Source organism: Dendrobates tinctorius, unplaced genomic scaffold, assembly GCF_039654945.1.
Source record: "Dendrobates tinctorius isolate UK_male_01 unplaced genomic scaffold, ASM3965494v1 ptg000083l, whole genome shotgun sequence".
NCBI classification, from domain to species: domain Eukaryota; kingdom Metazoa; phylum Chordata; class Amphibia; order Anura; family Dendrobatidae; genus Dendrobates; species Dendrobates tinctorius.
In genome coordinates, this window is record NW_027361751.1 from 5,417,827 (window position 1) to 5,435,872 (window position 18,046).

General features: G+C 42.4%; 1 protein-coding gene across 4 annotated transcripts in view; it reads left to right on the forward strand.

Annotated features, from left to right (window-relative positions):
• ARHGEF28 (Rho guanine nucleotide exchange factor 28) overlaps positions 1-18,046 on the forward strand; it is a 305,341-nt gene that overhangs the window by 241,842 nt on the left and 45,453 nt on the right. For all 4 annotated transcript variants that reach the window (XM_073584069.1, XM_073584071.1, XM_073584070.1 and 1 more), the window contains 3 exons: positions 6,559-6,688; positions 13,691-13,817; positions 17,628-17,683. In XM_073584069.1, coding sequence (XP_073440170.1) covers positions 6,559-6,688; positions 13,691-13,817; positions 17,628-17,683 — 313 coding nt within the window. The remainder of the gene's footprint in view (positions 1-6,558; positions 6,689-13,690; positions 13,818-17,627; positions 17,684-18,046) is intronic.

Sequence of the window (18,046 nt, forward strand, 5' to 3'; positions counted from 1 at the left end):
AATAGGACCCTGTGCAAGAAACATTGTATGAGCGCTTTACAGCCCAATAGCTCATGATAATGCAAATGTTTACCTGCTTTGGAGGTGGAATCTGGCCCCCTTACCTCTCAGGCCCTTGGTTGCATCGATAATATGTCCGCCCCTGACTAGAATTTTTTTTTCATAAACTCCTTCCTATATTTAATAATAATAAATGTTATTTCTATAGCGCCGACATATTCCGCAGCACTTTACATTTCAGAGGGGATTTGTACAGACCATAGACATCACAGCATAACAATAATCACATAGATTATAACAAATACCAAGAGGAATGAGGGCCCTGCTCGCAAGCTTACAGTCTGAGGAAAGAGGTAGACACGAAAGATAGGTAGTAACAGTTGCCCTGATTGTATGGACCAGCCATAATGTTAAGTGTGTATCAGTACAGACACAGAGGGCTAATGGATGCATAAAGCATGTGGGAACATGATGCAGGGAACCTGGTTATGGTAAAACTTTTGGCTGTGCCACCCAGGGATAGATTAGGTTAATGTGTTGAGGCGATAGGCCAGTCTGAATAAATGCGTTTTCAGGGCATGCTTAAAATTTGTGGGGATTGGGGACTAATCTTATTGACCTGGGAAGTGCATTCCAAAGAATTGGCGCAGCACGTGTAAAGTCTTGGAGATGGGAGTGGGAGGTTCTGATTATTGAGGATGCTAACCTCAGGTCATCAGCAGAATGGAGGGCGCGGGTTGGGTGGTATACTGAAACAAGGGAGGAGATGTAGGGTGGTGCTGAGCCATGGAGGGCTTTGTGGGTGAGGGTAATAAGTTTATACTGAATTCTGGAGTGGATGGGTAGCCAGTGTAATGACTGGCACATGGTAGAGGCATCGGTGTAACGATTGGTGAGGAATATGTTCCTGGCTGCAGCATTCAAGACAGATTGGAGAGAGGAGAGTTTGGTAAGAGGGAGACCGATTAGAAGAGAATTACAATAGTCGAGATGAGAATGAATAAGAGAAACAGTTTTTGCAGTCAAATGTAAGAAAAGGTCGAATTCTAGAAATGTTTTTGAGGTGCAGACGACAAGAGCGAGCCAGTGATCAAATGTAGGGGGCAAAGAAAAGCTCGGAGTCAAGTATGACCCTAAGACAGCGGGCATGTTGCTGGGGAGTAATAGTGGAACCACACACAGAAATGGCAATGTTGGGTATAGGTACATTAGTAGAGGGAGGAAACACAAGGCGTTCAGTCTTTGACAGGTTCAGTTTCAGATATAGTGAGGTCATGATGATATAGTGAGGTCATGATGTTAGACACAGCGTTTAGACAATCGCCGGTGTTTTCTAGAAAGGCTGGCGTGATGTCAGGAGAAGAAGCGTATAATTGGGTGTCATCAGCATAGAGATGGTACTGGAAACCAAATCTACTGATTGTTTGACCAATAGGGTCAGTGTACAAGGAGAAGGAGGGGGCCTAGAACCGATCCTTGAGGAACCCCAACAGTAAGGGGAAGGTGAGAGGAAGAGGAACCGGCAAAAGATACAGTAAAGGAGCGGTCAGAGAGATAGGAGGAGAACCAGGAGAGAATGGTGTCCTTGAGGCCAATGGAACGGAGCATAGTGAGGAGGAGCTGATGATCCACAGTGTTGAATGCTGCAGAGAGATCCAAGAGAATTAGCATGGAGTAATGACCATTTGATTTAGCTGTTAGTAGATCATTAGAGACTTTAGGGAGGGCAGTTTCAGTAGAGTGTAAAGAGTGGAAACCGGATTGGAGAGGGTCGAGAAGAGCGTTATCAAAGAGATAGCGGATAAGACGGGTGTGGACCAGGCGTTCCAGAAGTTTAGAGATGAAGGGAAGATGAGACAGGTCTATAGTTAGCGGCACAGTTTTGGTCGAGGGATGGTTTTTAAGTAGTGGATGTATGATGGCATGCTTAAATGAGGAGGGAAAGATACCGGAAGAGAGAGGTTAAATATTTTAGTTAGGTGAGGGGTGACAGCGGGGGAAAGGGACTGGAGGAGATGTGACGGAAATGGGTCACTGGTGCAAGTGGTTGGGCGAGAAGATGCAAGGAGCCTGCTTACTTCTTCTTCTGTGACTGGTTAAAAATCAGAGAGTGAGCTAGATGCAGTGGGGGAGGGAGGACTGTGCATGGTATGAGGTGATTGGGAGATAATTTCCTGTCGAATCTGGTCAATTTTTTCTTTGAAGTAATTGGCCAGATCGTCAGCTCGGAGCTCCGTGATTGGGGCCTGTATTCTTGGGTTGAGTAGAGAATGAAAAGTGTCAAAGAGACGTTTCGGGTTATGGGAGAGTGAGGTGATGAGGGTGTTGAAATAGGTTTGTTTGAGAGGTGAAGGGCAGTGTTGTATGTTCTAAGCATAAACTTATAATGGATGAAATCTTCGTGTAGATTGGATTTTCTCCACAGACGTTCGGCGCACCTGGAGCACCGCTGCAGGAAATGTGTTTGCGGGGTGTGCCAGGGTTGTCGCTGGCTGTGTTGTTGTGTTCTATTTATTGGCGGTGCAAATTCATCCCGGGCACTTTAAAGTGTTTCATTGTAATGCTTCAATGCAGAATCAGGTCATGAGAGGGAGGAGATAGGGGCCAATGAAGACTGCAAGTTCTTCTTATGTTTCTGGGTGTTAATGGCCTGTGTGTTTCTATAAGTATGGACAGTGGGGGTGACCTGAGCAGCCTGGCAGTTCTTGATAGAGAATGAAAGAAGATTGTGGTCAGAGAGCGGGAGAGGGCAGTTTGCAAAATCATCCACTGCACAAAGCCGAGAGAAGACCAAGTCGAGTGAGTTTCCGTCTTCATGCGTTGGAGAATTAGTAAGCTGCGAAAGGCCAAACAAGGAGGTTAGAGATAAAAGGTGAGTAGCAGATGGGGAGAGGGGAAGAGCAGTGGGGATGTTGAAATCTCCCATGATGAGGATAGGGATGTCACAGGAGAGAAAATGTGGAAGCCAAGTGGAAAAATGATCCAGGAACTGATGGGAGTGGCCAGGAGGACGATACACCACCGCCACTCGCATGGATAAGGGGGTGTAGAGTCTGACTGCATGGACCTCAAAAGAAGGAAAGACTAGTGAGGGTAGTTGAGGGATAACCTGAAAAATACATTTTGGTGATAGGAGCAGACCAACGCCTCCACCTTCTCTATTGTCTGATCTTGGGGTATGAGAGAAGTGTAGTCCACCGTATGAAAGAGCAGCAGCAGCGGTAGTGTCTGACTGCTGGATCCAGGTTTCAGTAAGAGCCAGGAGGTTAGGAGAATTAGAAAGGAAAAAGTCATGAGTGAAGGAGAGTTTGTTACACACTGAGCGAGAATTCCAAAGTGCACAATTAAGAGAGACAGATGGCATGCAGGGAATATTAATAAGATTAGAGGGGTTTCTGAGTGTAGCAGTTGGGGGGGTTTGACTTTCTATAACATGGGGGACCAGGGTTTGGAGCAATGTCTCCTGCGACTAGGAGGAGGATAGAAAGAGTGAGCAGATGGTTAAGTGATTTGTGAGAGCGTCTCTTATGTTGAATGGTGGGACTGACTGGATCTGTGCAATTTAACAATGTGAAAAGAGCTTGAGTGCTGTACATAGGAGAGGAAAGGAGCGAGGGGCCGATATGGATGGAGTGTAGAGAGTTAATGCCCGGGCGGTGGATGTGTGTGAATGCAGCGGCCAGGATATAAATTACACAAATGCATATGGTATTTATTTGATGTACTCCAAATGTACAGGGAGTAGATGTATATAAATGTCTTACCTGTCTCCTGCCCTGTCTAACTGCCATGTTATAACTGCCAGTACTTTGATACATGTACTTCGATTATATGTGCATAAATGCTCCCCCAAGCCATGTCTGAATATATAGGAGGCTAAGGCTTAGATTTTTTTTTTTTTTTTTGTGCTCTCTTTTCGTTAATCAATCAAACTAAATTGAGACAGCAGGACCCAATAAAATGTTGTGGTCAGATAACCAGATGTCCAGCACTACATGGATCATAAAGCACTTTGAAAAGTTTCTTGACCTCACAACATAAGGGGACAAGCAGAGTAAGTTGAAATAACTAAGCTTGCGTGTTGAAAACACATATATAGCAATCAGGATTAACTGTTTGCTGACATTGAATGGAGTGGAGAAGCACAGGAGTTGATTCAGAGCAGAGATTGAAAGAGCTGGTTACCTGTATGAAGAGAATAGAGATGCGTGTCACATTCATCCATGTTATGACTGCCAGTACTTTGATACATGTACTTCGATTACATGTGCATAAATGCCCCCTGCCCCCCCCCTATATTTAGACTGACTCACATACATGTTTGTGTCTATCTTCAACAAATAGAAAAAAGAATTAACATACCAAAAATTATGACCACAACACTTCCTTGGTATTCTCCATTGTATTACTCATGAATAGCAGTGACTTCAATAAGAAGGTATTTGTTACATAATGGAAATTCCAGAAATAGCAGCCGTGGTAGATAACAATACAGATGATTATTCCAAAGGTCTAATGATGTAATGTGTCATTTACTGTACGTGTTACCTTACTTTATATGTCTGCTCAGCATCGCATCACCTAATTCTGCTCCAGCCGCTCTATAGCAGAGCGTGAGGAACGTGAACAGTTATCATTTGTTCTCGCTGCCAGTCTTAGGGTAGCTAGACATTAAAAATAATGAATAGGTTCATTAAGAGGCTGAAAGATTTCTGGCGTCATTATGAATTTCACGAGCTGTGGCATTACCCCAGATCCGCCCATTTTGGCGAAACTTGTGGACTGGAAATCCCAAAAGTCACAAGTGGTGCCACTGGACTAGTCTCATGTTTGTATATTGTCCCTGGCCAGATCTTTAAAGCATATTTTCTCAGAAACACTGGACCATTTCAGCAAAAAACTATATTTGTATGCAATCATCCACGGTTGGTGCAGCATGAATTTGGTGACTGGTTCCCTATAAGTCAAAAGTTCACATAGCATTTGGCATGGAGATTGTCATAGGCATCAGGAACTTTTCCCAATATATATGGCCATTGTACCCATAGACTTCAATTTATTTCAACAGATACTTCTCCCGACTCCCTCTTATACAGGCATTCTTGACCAGGCATGCATGTGTTTTCAATTGGGAGAGGGGTATAAGCCACTGTCGGATGACCCTGGCAGCAGTTTTTTTTTGTCTCTTTAAAATGAACAAATAGAAGGACTGGGTGTAGTAAGATCTAATAATCCTGATTCTTTGTTCCTTTATCTGTCAGAAGACAGTTTCACATATTTAAGAGTGACAGAAGACAAGTCCATACAGTTCAATCTATAACATATTGGTCAAGAGGAAGGTAAAAACCCCATGACGCACATGCCAATTGCCCTATTTTAGGGGAAAATTCCTTTTGTAACTCCACATATGGCAATTGGAGTAGTTCCCTGGATCAATGTTCTGTCTCCAGAATCTAGTAACCAAAACCATAATCTTGAATTTCTTTAGTGAATCCACCATTACAACATCATGGAGACAGAGAGTTCCATAGTCTCGCTGCTTTTTCCATAAAGAATCCATAGTCTCACTACTAAAGAATTGCCATCTGTATTGACAATTAAACCTTTTTTCCTCCAGACGTAGAGGATTTCCTTCTTACCATCGTTGCAGGCCTAGGTGTAAAAAGTTTATTACAAATATCTCTACTCTTCCCCCATATATTTGTACATTGTAATATAATTGCCTCTTAACCTTAATTTTTCCAAACTGAATCACCCCAAGTTGTATAACCTGTCTTGGTACTGCAGTCCACCCATTCCATTAATAACCCTGGTTGGTCTTCTCTGTACCCGCTCTAGGTCAGCTGTGTCCTGAACTAGGGACCTAGTTGGTGGTTGGACTGTGTGGGCTGTTTCTGTAAATCTCTTTGGAATGAATTGTAAGGGCAACAATTATGCACAGCCACTTCACCAATCATTTTGCGCCCGAATGCAGGTAGCGTCCATCAGCTACCTCAGCATGTTGGAGAGGACACCCCTGGTCTCAATGGTAAATGGTATATGTCTGTGCATATCCTAAATTCCTGAAATGGGAATATCCCTACAGTAGGACTATTGTGTAGCCGTATGCCCATACAGACGTGTTTAGTATCAATCTATGGTCCCTCTGTGACTTTGCCCTTACTGCATTTACCACTCTACCAATGTTTGCTTCTGCTTCATGTCACTTTCCTGATTGTTATATAAAGTGAGTTCTTGGAGCCTCTAAATATTGCTGACATTAACCAGGTCTTGGTGTGCACCAGGACTGGAAGAAATGCTCACTGCTCTCCATGGATGTGGCAAGGTGCCCTTTTGGATCTGTGTATGAGGCCCTCGGCCATGTACACAAACACTGGAAATTAGTTAGAACAGACTGTTGTAGAAATGGCGTGATCCATGCTCCACCATGTCATAAGCCCTTTATGAAGGAACAGCCTACGTTATACAAGATAGTTGGGCGCACAGAATCTGCACTTTGTCCATCAGGCAATATATATGTGTGTGAGATGTTTGCAATAAACACTTCCATTTCTCCAGAATTGAAGAGGAGGAATGGGATCGGTATATGACACCTGCAAAACCGGAATGTGAGAAGAACAAAGTGAGCCGCACGTTCAGCTTCTTGCGGAGCCGAATGTCTAGTACCCGCAATAAGAACAAGGAGAAGGTGATTATTTTGTAAAGACTCTGGCTAAATGTTCCAATTTCTATGTATTTAATTTTGTTCTTTTGGGGCGAAAAGAAAATCAGTGGTGATCTCCAGCTCCACCAATGTGTGACGTGGAAGCATGGAGGGATACTGTGGTTTGTTGGCGTCAATTTATTGATCTTTATTATTTGAGTATTTAGCCTGGATTTTTCCATATATAACATTGGATTGCCTCTGCAGCAAATGCATAGCTTCTTACACACCCCATACAATTGTATAGAACAGGCGCAGAAATTTCTGATCTACGAGCAATCCAAATATTAGGCTTGAAGAGTAGCTACTTCTACTGGACGTCTTTCTTTCTTTTTGGGAAGGAGCTAATTTGTATATTTTTCCCATGAAGCATATAAACACTTGGTGTCCCCAAGGAATACCAGTCTAGTCTATAATATGCAAAGAAAAGTTCTAGTAAGCAACAAGAACATAATATGCACAACATTTCATTGACCACAGAAAGTTTTTGGCGAGAGACGGGGACATGGAAAAAAAAGGTTTATAATTTGTAGTGATAAGGCCACATTCACATGTTGAGTATTTAGTGAGTTTTTTTTACCTCAGTATTTGTAAGCCAAGACCAGGGGTGGGTGATAAATACAGAAGAGGTGACGTGTCTCTATTATACTTTTCCTCTGATTGTTCCTCTCCTGGTTTTGGCTTATACATACTGAGGTAAAATACTGACCAAATACTCATTGTGTGTACATGGCCTAATGGTAAACGTATTTGCTGTAGATTTTTCACCCACAAATCCAGATAGAAAATCTACGATGTATTTGTTTTGGCAGATAAAAAATATTACCCAAATTCTAATAAAAGCCTCCATTGAGAGTTTCAGGGTAAATCTTCTGGGCCACAGTGCAAAATATGTAACAAAGGCCCTTAATTCTCTTGTGTCAGGCTATGTGCACACACTGCGGATTGGTCTGCGGATTTTTTATCTGCGGAACCGCAGGTAAAATGACCTGCGGATTGGCCTGCGGTTTATCATCTCTACAATGGAGGAGATGGTAAACTGCAGCAGAATCCGCAGAAAAGAAGTGACATGTCATTTCTTTCTGCGGATTCAAAACTGCAGCTTTTCCCACAGTTAAAAATCCGCAGCTTGTTCACAGAAAATTGTTAATCCCATAGCATAACATGCTACTGTACACTGTCTACAGAACTGCTGCAGTTCTGCTGCAGCCAAAATCGCAGCAAAAACCGCAGCGTGTGCACATACCCTCACACATAAGTTGCATTAAGGCTATATGCACACGGTGCGGATTCTGCTGCGGATCCGCAGCGTTTCTGCAGCTGTGGGTCCACAGCAGATTTAGGTGCATTGTACAGTACCATTGTTTTCAATGGTAAACTGGAAAACGCAGTGCACATGCTGCGGAATTTTCTGCGCGGTTTTGCTGCGGTTTACAATCCGCAGCATGTCAATTCTTTTGTGCAGAACCGCTGCGGTTTCACATCTCATCCATTATGAGGTGTAAAACCGCAGGGCAAAACCGCAAGCAAATCCGCAGATTTTACTACAAAATCCGCAGATCCAAAAAACTTCATGTGCACATACCCTAATGCTTTGTTTTATTTTGGACCCCTTATGCACCAGGATCCTTGTGCAATCACCTCTGTTCCTCCTCTATCTACAGTGAGTACGGAAAATATTCAGACCCCTTTGAATTTTTCACTCTGTTTCTTTTTAGCCATTTGGTAAATTCAAACAAGTCCTTTTTTTCTCATTAATGTACACTCTGCACCCCATCTTGACTGAAAAAAGCAGAAATGTAGAAATTTTTGCAAATTTATTAAAAAAGAAAAAAACGAAATATCGCATGGTCATAAGCATTCAGGCCCTTTGCTCAAACACTCATATTTAAGTCACATGCTGTCCATTTTCTTGTGATCCTCTTTTAGATGGTTTTACTCCTTCATTGGAGTCCAGCTGTGTTAAATTAAACTGATAGGACTTGATTTGTAAAGGCACACACCTGTCTATATAAGATCTCACAGCTCACAGTGCATGTCAGACCAAATGAGAATCATGAGGTCAAAGGAACTGGCCAAGGAGCTCAGAGACAGAATTGTGGCAAGGCACAGATATGGCCAAGGTTACAAAAGAATTTTTACAATACTCAAGGTTCCGAAGAGCACATTGGTCTCCATAATCCTTAAATGGAAGAAGTTTGGGACCACCAGAAGTCTTCCTAGACCTGGCCGTCCAGCCAAACTAAGCAAACGTGGGAGAAGAGCCTTGGTGAGAGAGGTAAAGAAGAACCCCAAGATCACTGTGGCTGAGCTCCACAGATGCAATAGGGAGATGGGAGAAAGTTCCATAAAGTCAACTATCACTGCAGCCCTCCACCAGTCGGGCCTTTATGGCAGAGTGGTCCGACGGAAGCCTCTCCTCAGTGCAAGACACATGAAAGCCTGCAAAGAGTTTGCTAAAAAGCATGAAGGACTCCTAGACTGAGAAACAAGATTCTCTGGTCTGAGGAGACGAAGATAGAACTTTTTGGTGGTAATTCTAAGCGGTATGTGTGGAGAAAACCAGGCACTGCTCATCACCTGCCAAATACAATCCCAACAGTGAAACGTGGTGGCAGCCTATTGTAATGGAGGTGTGTTTCAGCTGCCAGGGACAGGACAACTGGTTGCCATTGAAGGAAACGTGATTGTGGCCAAGAACAGAGAGATCCTGGATGAAAACCTCTTCCAGAGTGCTGTGGACCTCAGATTTGGCCAAAGGTTCACCTTCCAACAAGACAATGACCGTAAGCACACAGCTAAGTTAACAAAGGAGTGGCTTCAGAACAACTCTGTGACTATTCTTGACTTCCCAGCCAGAGCCCTGACCTAAACCCAATTGAGCATCTCTGGAGAGACCATGGCTGTCCACCATCCAACCTGATGGAACTGGAGAGGATCTGCAAGGAAGAATGGCAGAGGATCCCCAAATCCAAGTGTGAATAACTTGTTGCATCATTCCCAACAAGACCCATGGCTGTACTAGCTCAAAAGGGTGCTTCTACTCAATACTGAGCAAAGGATCTGAATACTTACGACCATGTGATATTTCAGTTTTAAATTTTTAATTTGCAAAAATTTATACATTTCTGTTTTTAGGGGTTTTAAGGGGTCTGAATACTTTCAGTACCCACTGAGTCCTCTGGGACTCGTATTGTTTCGCAGGATGATGGATTTTTATACCCAATGGGAAACTTTTTGTCCACATTACAAAATGGAGATTGAAGTTAGATGCCCAATCGCCTCTCCATTCATCCTCTATAGGACTGTTGGTAAAACCCCGAGTGCTACACGCGGCACCCCATAAAGACTGGAGTGTCGGTTGAACATGTGCACGACTGCTCCATTCTAATGGGGTTAAAAGCTCCCTCATTCTGCCGATTAGTGCTGATCCCATGGTCCCTGTATATAGGTGATAACTTGTTTTCAGTGGGCAACCCCTTTAACAAAACATAATACAGATCCCCCAATCAGTAGTTTCTTTATAAAGCCAATCCCACTGAGGTGCATTAATAAAATAATTGACTTAGAAATGTGTTCTTAGACTTGTGGTTGTCTGGCTGGAGTCCCATACTGGTCAGCGCTTTATTTAGACCTAATTGTTTTATACATTCGTCAGCAGTATAATGTATTATCTAATTTGTCTTCCCCATCATATTTTTCCTGTTAGATATTTAATGTTAGCATCTGGCGTTTCGTCATTTCTGACATGTTTAATTAAATTTATATGAAACATAGCATTGTAATACTGATGATGAATAAATCTCATTACTGCCTGTGCCTTTATGGATGGATTCCTTTCCCTCATTATTATATGATCTGACTCGTATGTCCTCAGTATCTGGATCCGTAAAGCCTGTGCTTATGTATGTGCTTCATCTGAGACATTAGACTTCATGTGTAAAATGTGACTATTGTATATAGAGCCAACAGATTTGTCCTAGGCCGGGTAGAAGGTACAACCCAAAATCTTGCCTCTTCGAAAGCGAGCAATCCTCTAATAACCCCACTTTAGAGGGCTTTACCCAAACTGGAGAAGTATCTGTTTGCTTTGTCTGGTAGGTCAGGTGAGGTCCAACTTTCAGGGCATTGACATCTAGTTTTTTGGTTGGCAAAATTAGGTGATCCGTGAGTAACAAGGCAGGAATATGCAGCACGTGGAATATTCTGCTTTCAGTTTGGATCGACCAATCATAACCTGTGGTGCCACCATAATAAAAATTACCTATAAGACTGTGCTGTCAGTGGTAGATGGGACCAGCACCAACAGATAGTACTAGTACAGATTCGAACATTCATGTAATATTTACAATTAAGCTTTTCGCTAGGAAAGGAGGGTGGCACACAGATTGAATATTGAACATATTAAGAGTACAGTTTTGTTGGAATTCATCTACAGAACAGCATGGTTTCTAGATATCAAGATCTGAATGTTTACCAGTACATCACAATCTACTATTTGGCGACCACTGTTGTTGTAAGTCAGTAGCACAGCCGTTAAATTCTGATGGACCACCCTTTAATTATGTCTACCTCACCATCTAGTATTTTGGATCCTGTACTTTACTGACTAATTGTATTAGCATTTGAGGTAGGAGATTAGCAAGACGTTTAGAAGAGGTCGCACAAGGGACCTGGTGCATATAAGGGGCGCAAACAAAAATTTCCTAAAACATAAGTGGTATTTTATTTGCACGAGATAGGCAAAGGTCCTCTTATAGCAGCAGATATAGTTATGCTCAAAAGTTTGCATACCCCGGCAGAATTTTTGCTTTCTTGGCCTTTTTTTGAGAATATGATTGATAACACCAAAACTTTTTCTCCACTCATGGTTAGTGGTTGGGTGAAGCCATTTATTGTCATACCACTGTTTTTTCTCTTTTTAAACCATAATGACCATCCAAATGACCCTGATCAAAAGTTGACATACACTGGTGACTTTGGCCTGATAATATGCACAGAAGTTGACACAAATGGGTTTGACTGGCTACTAAAGGTAACATCCACACCTGTGACCTGTTTGCTTGTAATCAGTGTGTGTACATAAAAGCTGAGTGATTTTCTGGTATCCAGACAGACTCTTGCATCTTTTATCCAGCCACTGAGATTTCTGGATTATGAGTCATGAGGAAAGCAAAAAAAATTGTCAACAGATCTACAGGAAAAGGTAGTTGAACTGTATAAAACAGGAAAGGGATACAAAAAGATATCCAAGGAATTGATAATGCCAGTCAACAGTGTTCAAACTGTGATTAACAAATGGAAAATCAGGGGCTCTGTAAGAACAAAACCACGGTCATTTAGACCAACCAAAATTTTGTTCACAACTGCCGGGAAAATTGTTCGGGATGCAAAGAAAAGCCCACAAATAACATCAGCTGAGTACTAGACTCTCTGAAAACTATCGGTGTGGCTGTTTCAAGATGCACAATAAGGAAGCACTTGAAGAAAAATGGGCTGCATGGTCGAGTCGCCAGAATAGAGCCATTACTGCGCAAATGCCACAAATTATCACAAAACATGCCACAAAACAGCACAGAGACGAGCCTCAAAACTTCCGGAACGAGGTAATTTGGAGAGATGAGACCAAAATTGAACTTTTTGGGCACAACCATAAACATTACATTTGGAGAGAGGTCAACAAGGCCTATGATAAAAGGAACACCATTCCTACTGTAAAGCACGGAGGTTTATCGCTGATGTACAGGAATCTTGGTCAAAATTGAAGGAAAGATGAATGCAGCACGTTATCAGCAAATACTGGAGGCAAATTTGCAATAATCATCCCGGAAGCTGCGCATGGGACGTACTTGGACGTTCCAACATGACAACGATCTACAGCAGAACATAGTGAAGATTCTGGAGTGGCCATCTCAGTCTTCTGACCTCAATACCATTGAGCCACTCTGAGGAGATCTCAAGCGCGCAGTTCATGCTAGACAGCCCAGGAATTTACAGGAACCGGAGGCTTTTTGCCAAGAAGAGTGAGCAGCTTTACTATCTGAGAAAATAAAGAACCTCATCCACAACTACCACAAAAGACTTCAAGCTGACATTCATGTTAGAAGGGGCAACATAATGAAAAACAGTCGCACTCAAAAAATCATATCTTAGTGAAGAAAAAGATTTATTTCAATCACAAAAAAGTGAAATAATTCACCACCGTCAGGTCAAATGAAGAAGACAAAGGTAACGTTTCGACCCTACCTTGGGTCTTTTTCAAACATTGCTCATATGGAAGGTCATGAAGAGAAAATATGCACAAATGGTACAAGAATCCCGTTAGGGACTTGCGATGCGCGTTGGGGTAGACAGCTGCGCGTCTTTCTCTCCCTACTGTTAGAAGGGGCAATACATGGTATTAAGAAATGGGGTACGTGAACTTTTGATTCAGGGTCATTTGGATGTTTTGGGTTATAATAATTTAAAATGAGAACATACAGTAGTTTAACAATAAATGTCTTCACCCAACCACTAACCGTGAGTGGAGATTTACTTTTGGTGTTATCATTAATATTCTTTGGAAAAAGGCCAAGAAAGCAAAAATTCTGCCGGGGAATGTAAACTTTTGAGCACAACTGTACATTTGACATAACAAGTGCCCTGGAGTTTTGTGAGCACTGGAGTCTCTTCACCTGCACTCCACCTGCAAAGTAGTAACTGTGCTGTTATTGATCAATTGTCCTACTTATTTTAATGCAACAATGATGGAATGCAGCACTCTGCTGCTACAGTATGGGAAGTGTATGTGTGGCTAGGCAATCAATTTTCTGATCCTGGAAATAAGATTTAAGGCACCTGAGAAAGGCGTTGGAAAGGTTATTCACCATAAGATTTACTTTTTGAACTTTCTATAATTGTATAAACTTTACATTCTTGTATTACTATCGGTCTGTATTTCCAGGTTTCACTTTTTGCTATTTTTATTTCTTTTTTTTTCCCATAAAGTCTAAAATAAAGGAATCAAAGGAGAAGGTGAGCAGACATCAGTTTGTCACAGGCACGTTCACAGGTGTGGTTCCATGTTTGGTGTGCGAAAAGGCTCTCCTGGGAAAAGAGTCGTTCCAGTGTTCCAGTAAGTGCACTCGAATGTGATATTACCTACAGAACCAGTAAGCTTAAGTTCAGCTCTTCTCTGACATCTTTCTGGAGTAGTGATTGAGGCGTTTTATCTACAGTATTATTTGTCCACACATAGAGGACATTGTACTATTCTCTTTGTTAACTTTTCTGAGTTCAAAGCTGATCAAAAAAGGTGTACAGATTTTCACAGAGGACTATGTAAAAGAAAATGCTAATAAACAGCTATATAGGATGCAAGAATATAAAATGCACCACAGTGTGGGAAACTACGTATGCCTTTGTCTAGAGATGAAGCAATCTTTTAAAATTCTAATTGATCAGATTCACTGAATTTTTTTAGAAAATTGAATTTGCAGCAAATTGAGAGTACTCTGAAGCATCCAAGTGCCCTGAAAATGTGTATGACACTTTTCTCTTTTCACCACCTACTAACCTTCTTTACTGTTGTACTATCACACACTCGATCATTAGGCTGCGTTTACACGTTGTGGCTGCGCTGCATTTTTTGCCGTGACTTCATTAATTTTGCAGCTGTTTTTGAAAATTGCAGCAAAATTATGGGTCTTTGCTGTGATTGCGTAAAAAAAAAATGCACTGCAGTCATAACATGTCAAAGTAGCCATATGGTTTTTTTTTTCAGTGTTTTATCGCTTTCTGTCCCTATCTCAATTCTTTTGCTGTGAGCTGTCGCATCCTTTCTCTATCCAGATTCCCCATAAATTGGCTGCTGCATTCCTTGCTTCTGCTTTTATAGAGACTGCTATAGTTAATCATGAGTGACTGCACTATATGATGTGATGTGATACCAACAAGGTATTATGCGGATGCTCGCTCAGCCATTCCCATGGTCACGTGACACGTGAGTTTCCTCTAACTGCATGGTATAAAATGATAGTGGCCATTTTTGGAGATCAAAGCACAGCGACTTCTCAAAAATTCAGTCTGAATTAGAATCACATTGGATTTGCTCCTCTGTTGTATAATCTTTTGTAATGGTGTCTATTTTTCTCATTGATATTAATGAATGTAAAGTGTTAAGTATTTAGATACCTGCTCGTAAACTATTCCTCAAAGGTAAACCTTAATGACGGGTACAGTCACACATGGTGAGAAGGGCCAAGGACAGCTGCATGTAGAAAGAGTAAACCTCAGAAAGGGCCCTCACACCTTTTAGTATTAAATTAATGCACAGGTGCATAGATACGTTATATGGCCAATATTCAAACACATATACCGTATATACTCGTGTATAAGCCGACCCGTGTATAATCTAACCCTCCTAATTTTGCGCCAAAAAACTGGGAAAGCTAATTGACTCGCGTATAAGCCTAGGGTGGAAAATGCAGCAGCTACTGGTAAATTTCAAAAATAAAAAGAGATACCAAAAAAAGTAAAATTAATTGAGACATCAGTAGGTTAAATGTTTTGGAATATCTATATTGAATCAGGAGCCCCATATAATGCTCCATACAGTTCATGATGGGCCCCATAAGATGCTCCATACAAAATACACCCCATATAATGCTGCACAAAGGTTAATAATGGCCCCATAAGATGCTCCATAGAATAATATACCCCATATAATGTTCCATAATGGTTATGGCCCCATAAGATGCTCCATAGATTATTCCCCCATAAGATGCTCCATAGATTATGCCCTCATATGCTGCCCCATAGAATATGCCCTCATATGCTGCCCCATAGAATATGCCCCCATATGCTGCCCCATAGAATATGCCCCCATATGCTGCTCCATAGAATATGCCCCCATATGCTGCTCCATAGAATGTGCCCCCATATGCTGCTCCATAGACTGTGCCCCCATATGCTGCTCCATAGACTGTGCCCCCATATGCTGCTCCATAGACTGTGCCCCCATATGCTGCTTCATAGACTGTGCCCCATATGCTGCTCCATAGACTGTGCCCCCATATGCTGCTCCATAGACTGTGCCCCCATATGCTGCTCCATAGACTGTGCCCCCATATGCTGCTCCATAGACTGTGCCCCCATATGCTGCCCCATAGACTGTGCCCCCATATGCTGCCCCATAGACTGTGCCCCCATATGCTGCCCCATAGACTGTGCCCCCATATGCTGCTCCATAGAATATGCCCCCATATGCTGCCCCCATATGCTGCTTCAAAAAAAAAAATGCCATACTCTCCTCTCCTGCTCAGGACCTGGCACCTGAGATATTCACCTGTCCGGGGCCATCGCTGCTTACCGCTGTCTGCCCTTCCTGTGTCAGTGACTGCTCAGCCAGCAGAGGGCGCAGCGTGCACTAACGCCATCGCACCCTCTGCTGCCTAAACGTCACTGACACAGGGCACAGCAGACATCGGTGAGCAGCGATGGACCCCGGACAGGTGAATATCACTATACTTACCCCCTCCTGGCGCGGTCTCTGCAGCCCCGCTTCTCCACGGTCTCCCTTCCTGCCTTCAGCGGTCACGTGGTACCGCTCATTACACTCATGAATATGCGCATATTCATGAGTTTAATGAGCGGTACCACATGACCATTGAAGGCAGGAAGGGAGACCATGGAGAAGCGGGGGGGGGGGGGGCTGCAGAGACCGTGCCGGGGGAGTAGGTATGATCTCTGACACCCCCGCTCCCCCTCCCCCGCCGACCCCCAGGTATATGACTCGTGTATAAGCCTAGAGGGGGACTTTCAGCCCAAAAAATGGGCTGAAAATCTCGGCTTATACACAAGTATATACGGTATTCATGATGCATAAGCACACTGCGACTAACGAATACATGAACTCCAGTATTGTGGTAAACGTTAAAAACATAAGGTACTTGGCGTTTTTGATCAGAGTGCGGAAAAAACAACCAGCCATATCAAGCTGTACCTTTTAATATGGATGCTACTTAGCCACTAAATGTCTTACCTCTCTGTGCCAAACCATCTTCATGTGAATAGGGAGTGAAAAGGAAACTCGCACTTAAAACCTTTTGTCTGGGAAAGATGGGTGGATGAGGGTCCAGAGCCCTAGAGGGGGCTGACACTTTGTGTATGTGTATCCACAGCTTGGCAGGAATTGATTCATGGCTGGCATGTTGCCTTACAGCGGTCTTGTAAATTTTGATTCCCCCCCCCCACCTTAGCCCCACTACTGGATTTTCTCAGCAGTTTTGATCTATTCTATTGTTTCTAAACACTGTTTTTCGGTGATTACTTTGTATCTCTGATCATACTGCACCCACACACAAATGATACACCATTTGAAAGGTAAACATGCCCCCTTCAGCAAGAAAATAGCCAAACAAACCACACATTCACAATTTGATCACAAAATACAGTTTAAACATTAATTTTCATAAACCTTCAGTAAGGAAAAATGACCTGCAGGTGGCACCACAGTACCCCAAAGCACGCTACCAACACATTTGTATACATGCACTGCTTTTTCGGGGATTACTTCTCCACACACACACATGATACACCATTTAAAAGGTAAACTTGCTCCCTTCAGCAAGAAAACAGCCAAACAAACCACACATTCATGATTTTGTCACTAAATACAGTTTAAAGATTCATTTTCATAAACCTGCAGAAAGACACAATGACCTGCAGGTGGCACCTCAACCAAAAAATATTCTTATCAAAATAATTTATTGTATTACCAATCTACATATATAAATACCTGTCTGTGTTCATCAGCTCATGAAATACATTTACATTTGACCAGCTTGCTTTTTCTGAAATTGCCTGCGCCCCCGACGACCAATGTGCGAAAATTTTGCACGGGCCAAGCTAGTATATATCAACTTTTTTTTTTTTTTTTTTTCAGGTTGTAATGTGAATATACACAAAGCCTGCAAAGATGGTGCTCCTGCATGTTCAAAGGTGAGTGCCAACATGAATAAGGATATAGTACAGGGTGTGACGCCTACCAAATAGGAGACAATAGTCCATTATTTACCTCTGACATATTGGGTCATACACACATATTCTCTCAATCCAATTACAGTGTTTCTAACAAAAAGTGATATTGGCATAAACTCACAAAAATTTATATGTTGTATATAATATATTTATGTGTTAATAAGAACCAGTGTACGTGATGCCACAATATTGCTAGATCCCAGCCTGCGGATGCCAGTCTGCCCTTATTGTGTGCAGTAGACCGGTTCATCATTAGACCTGTATCCGGCTCATGACATTAACCTGTGATTCGTGGCAGGGCTTCAAAACCTTCAATGAACCTGT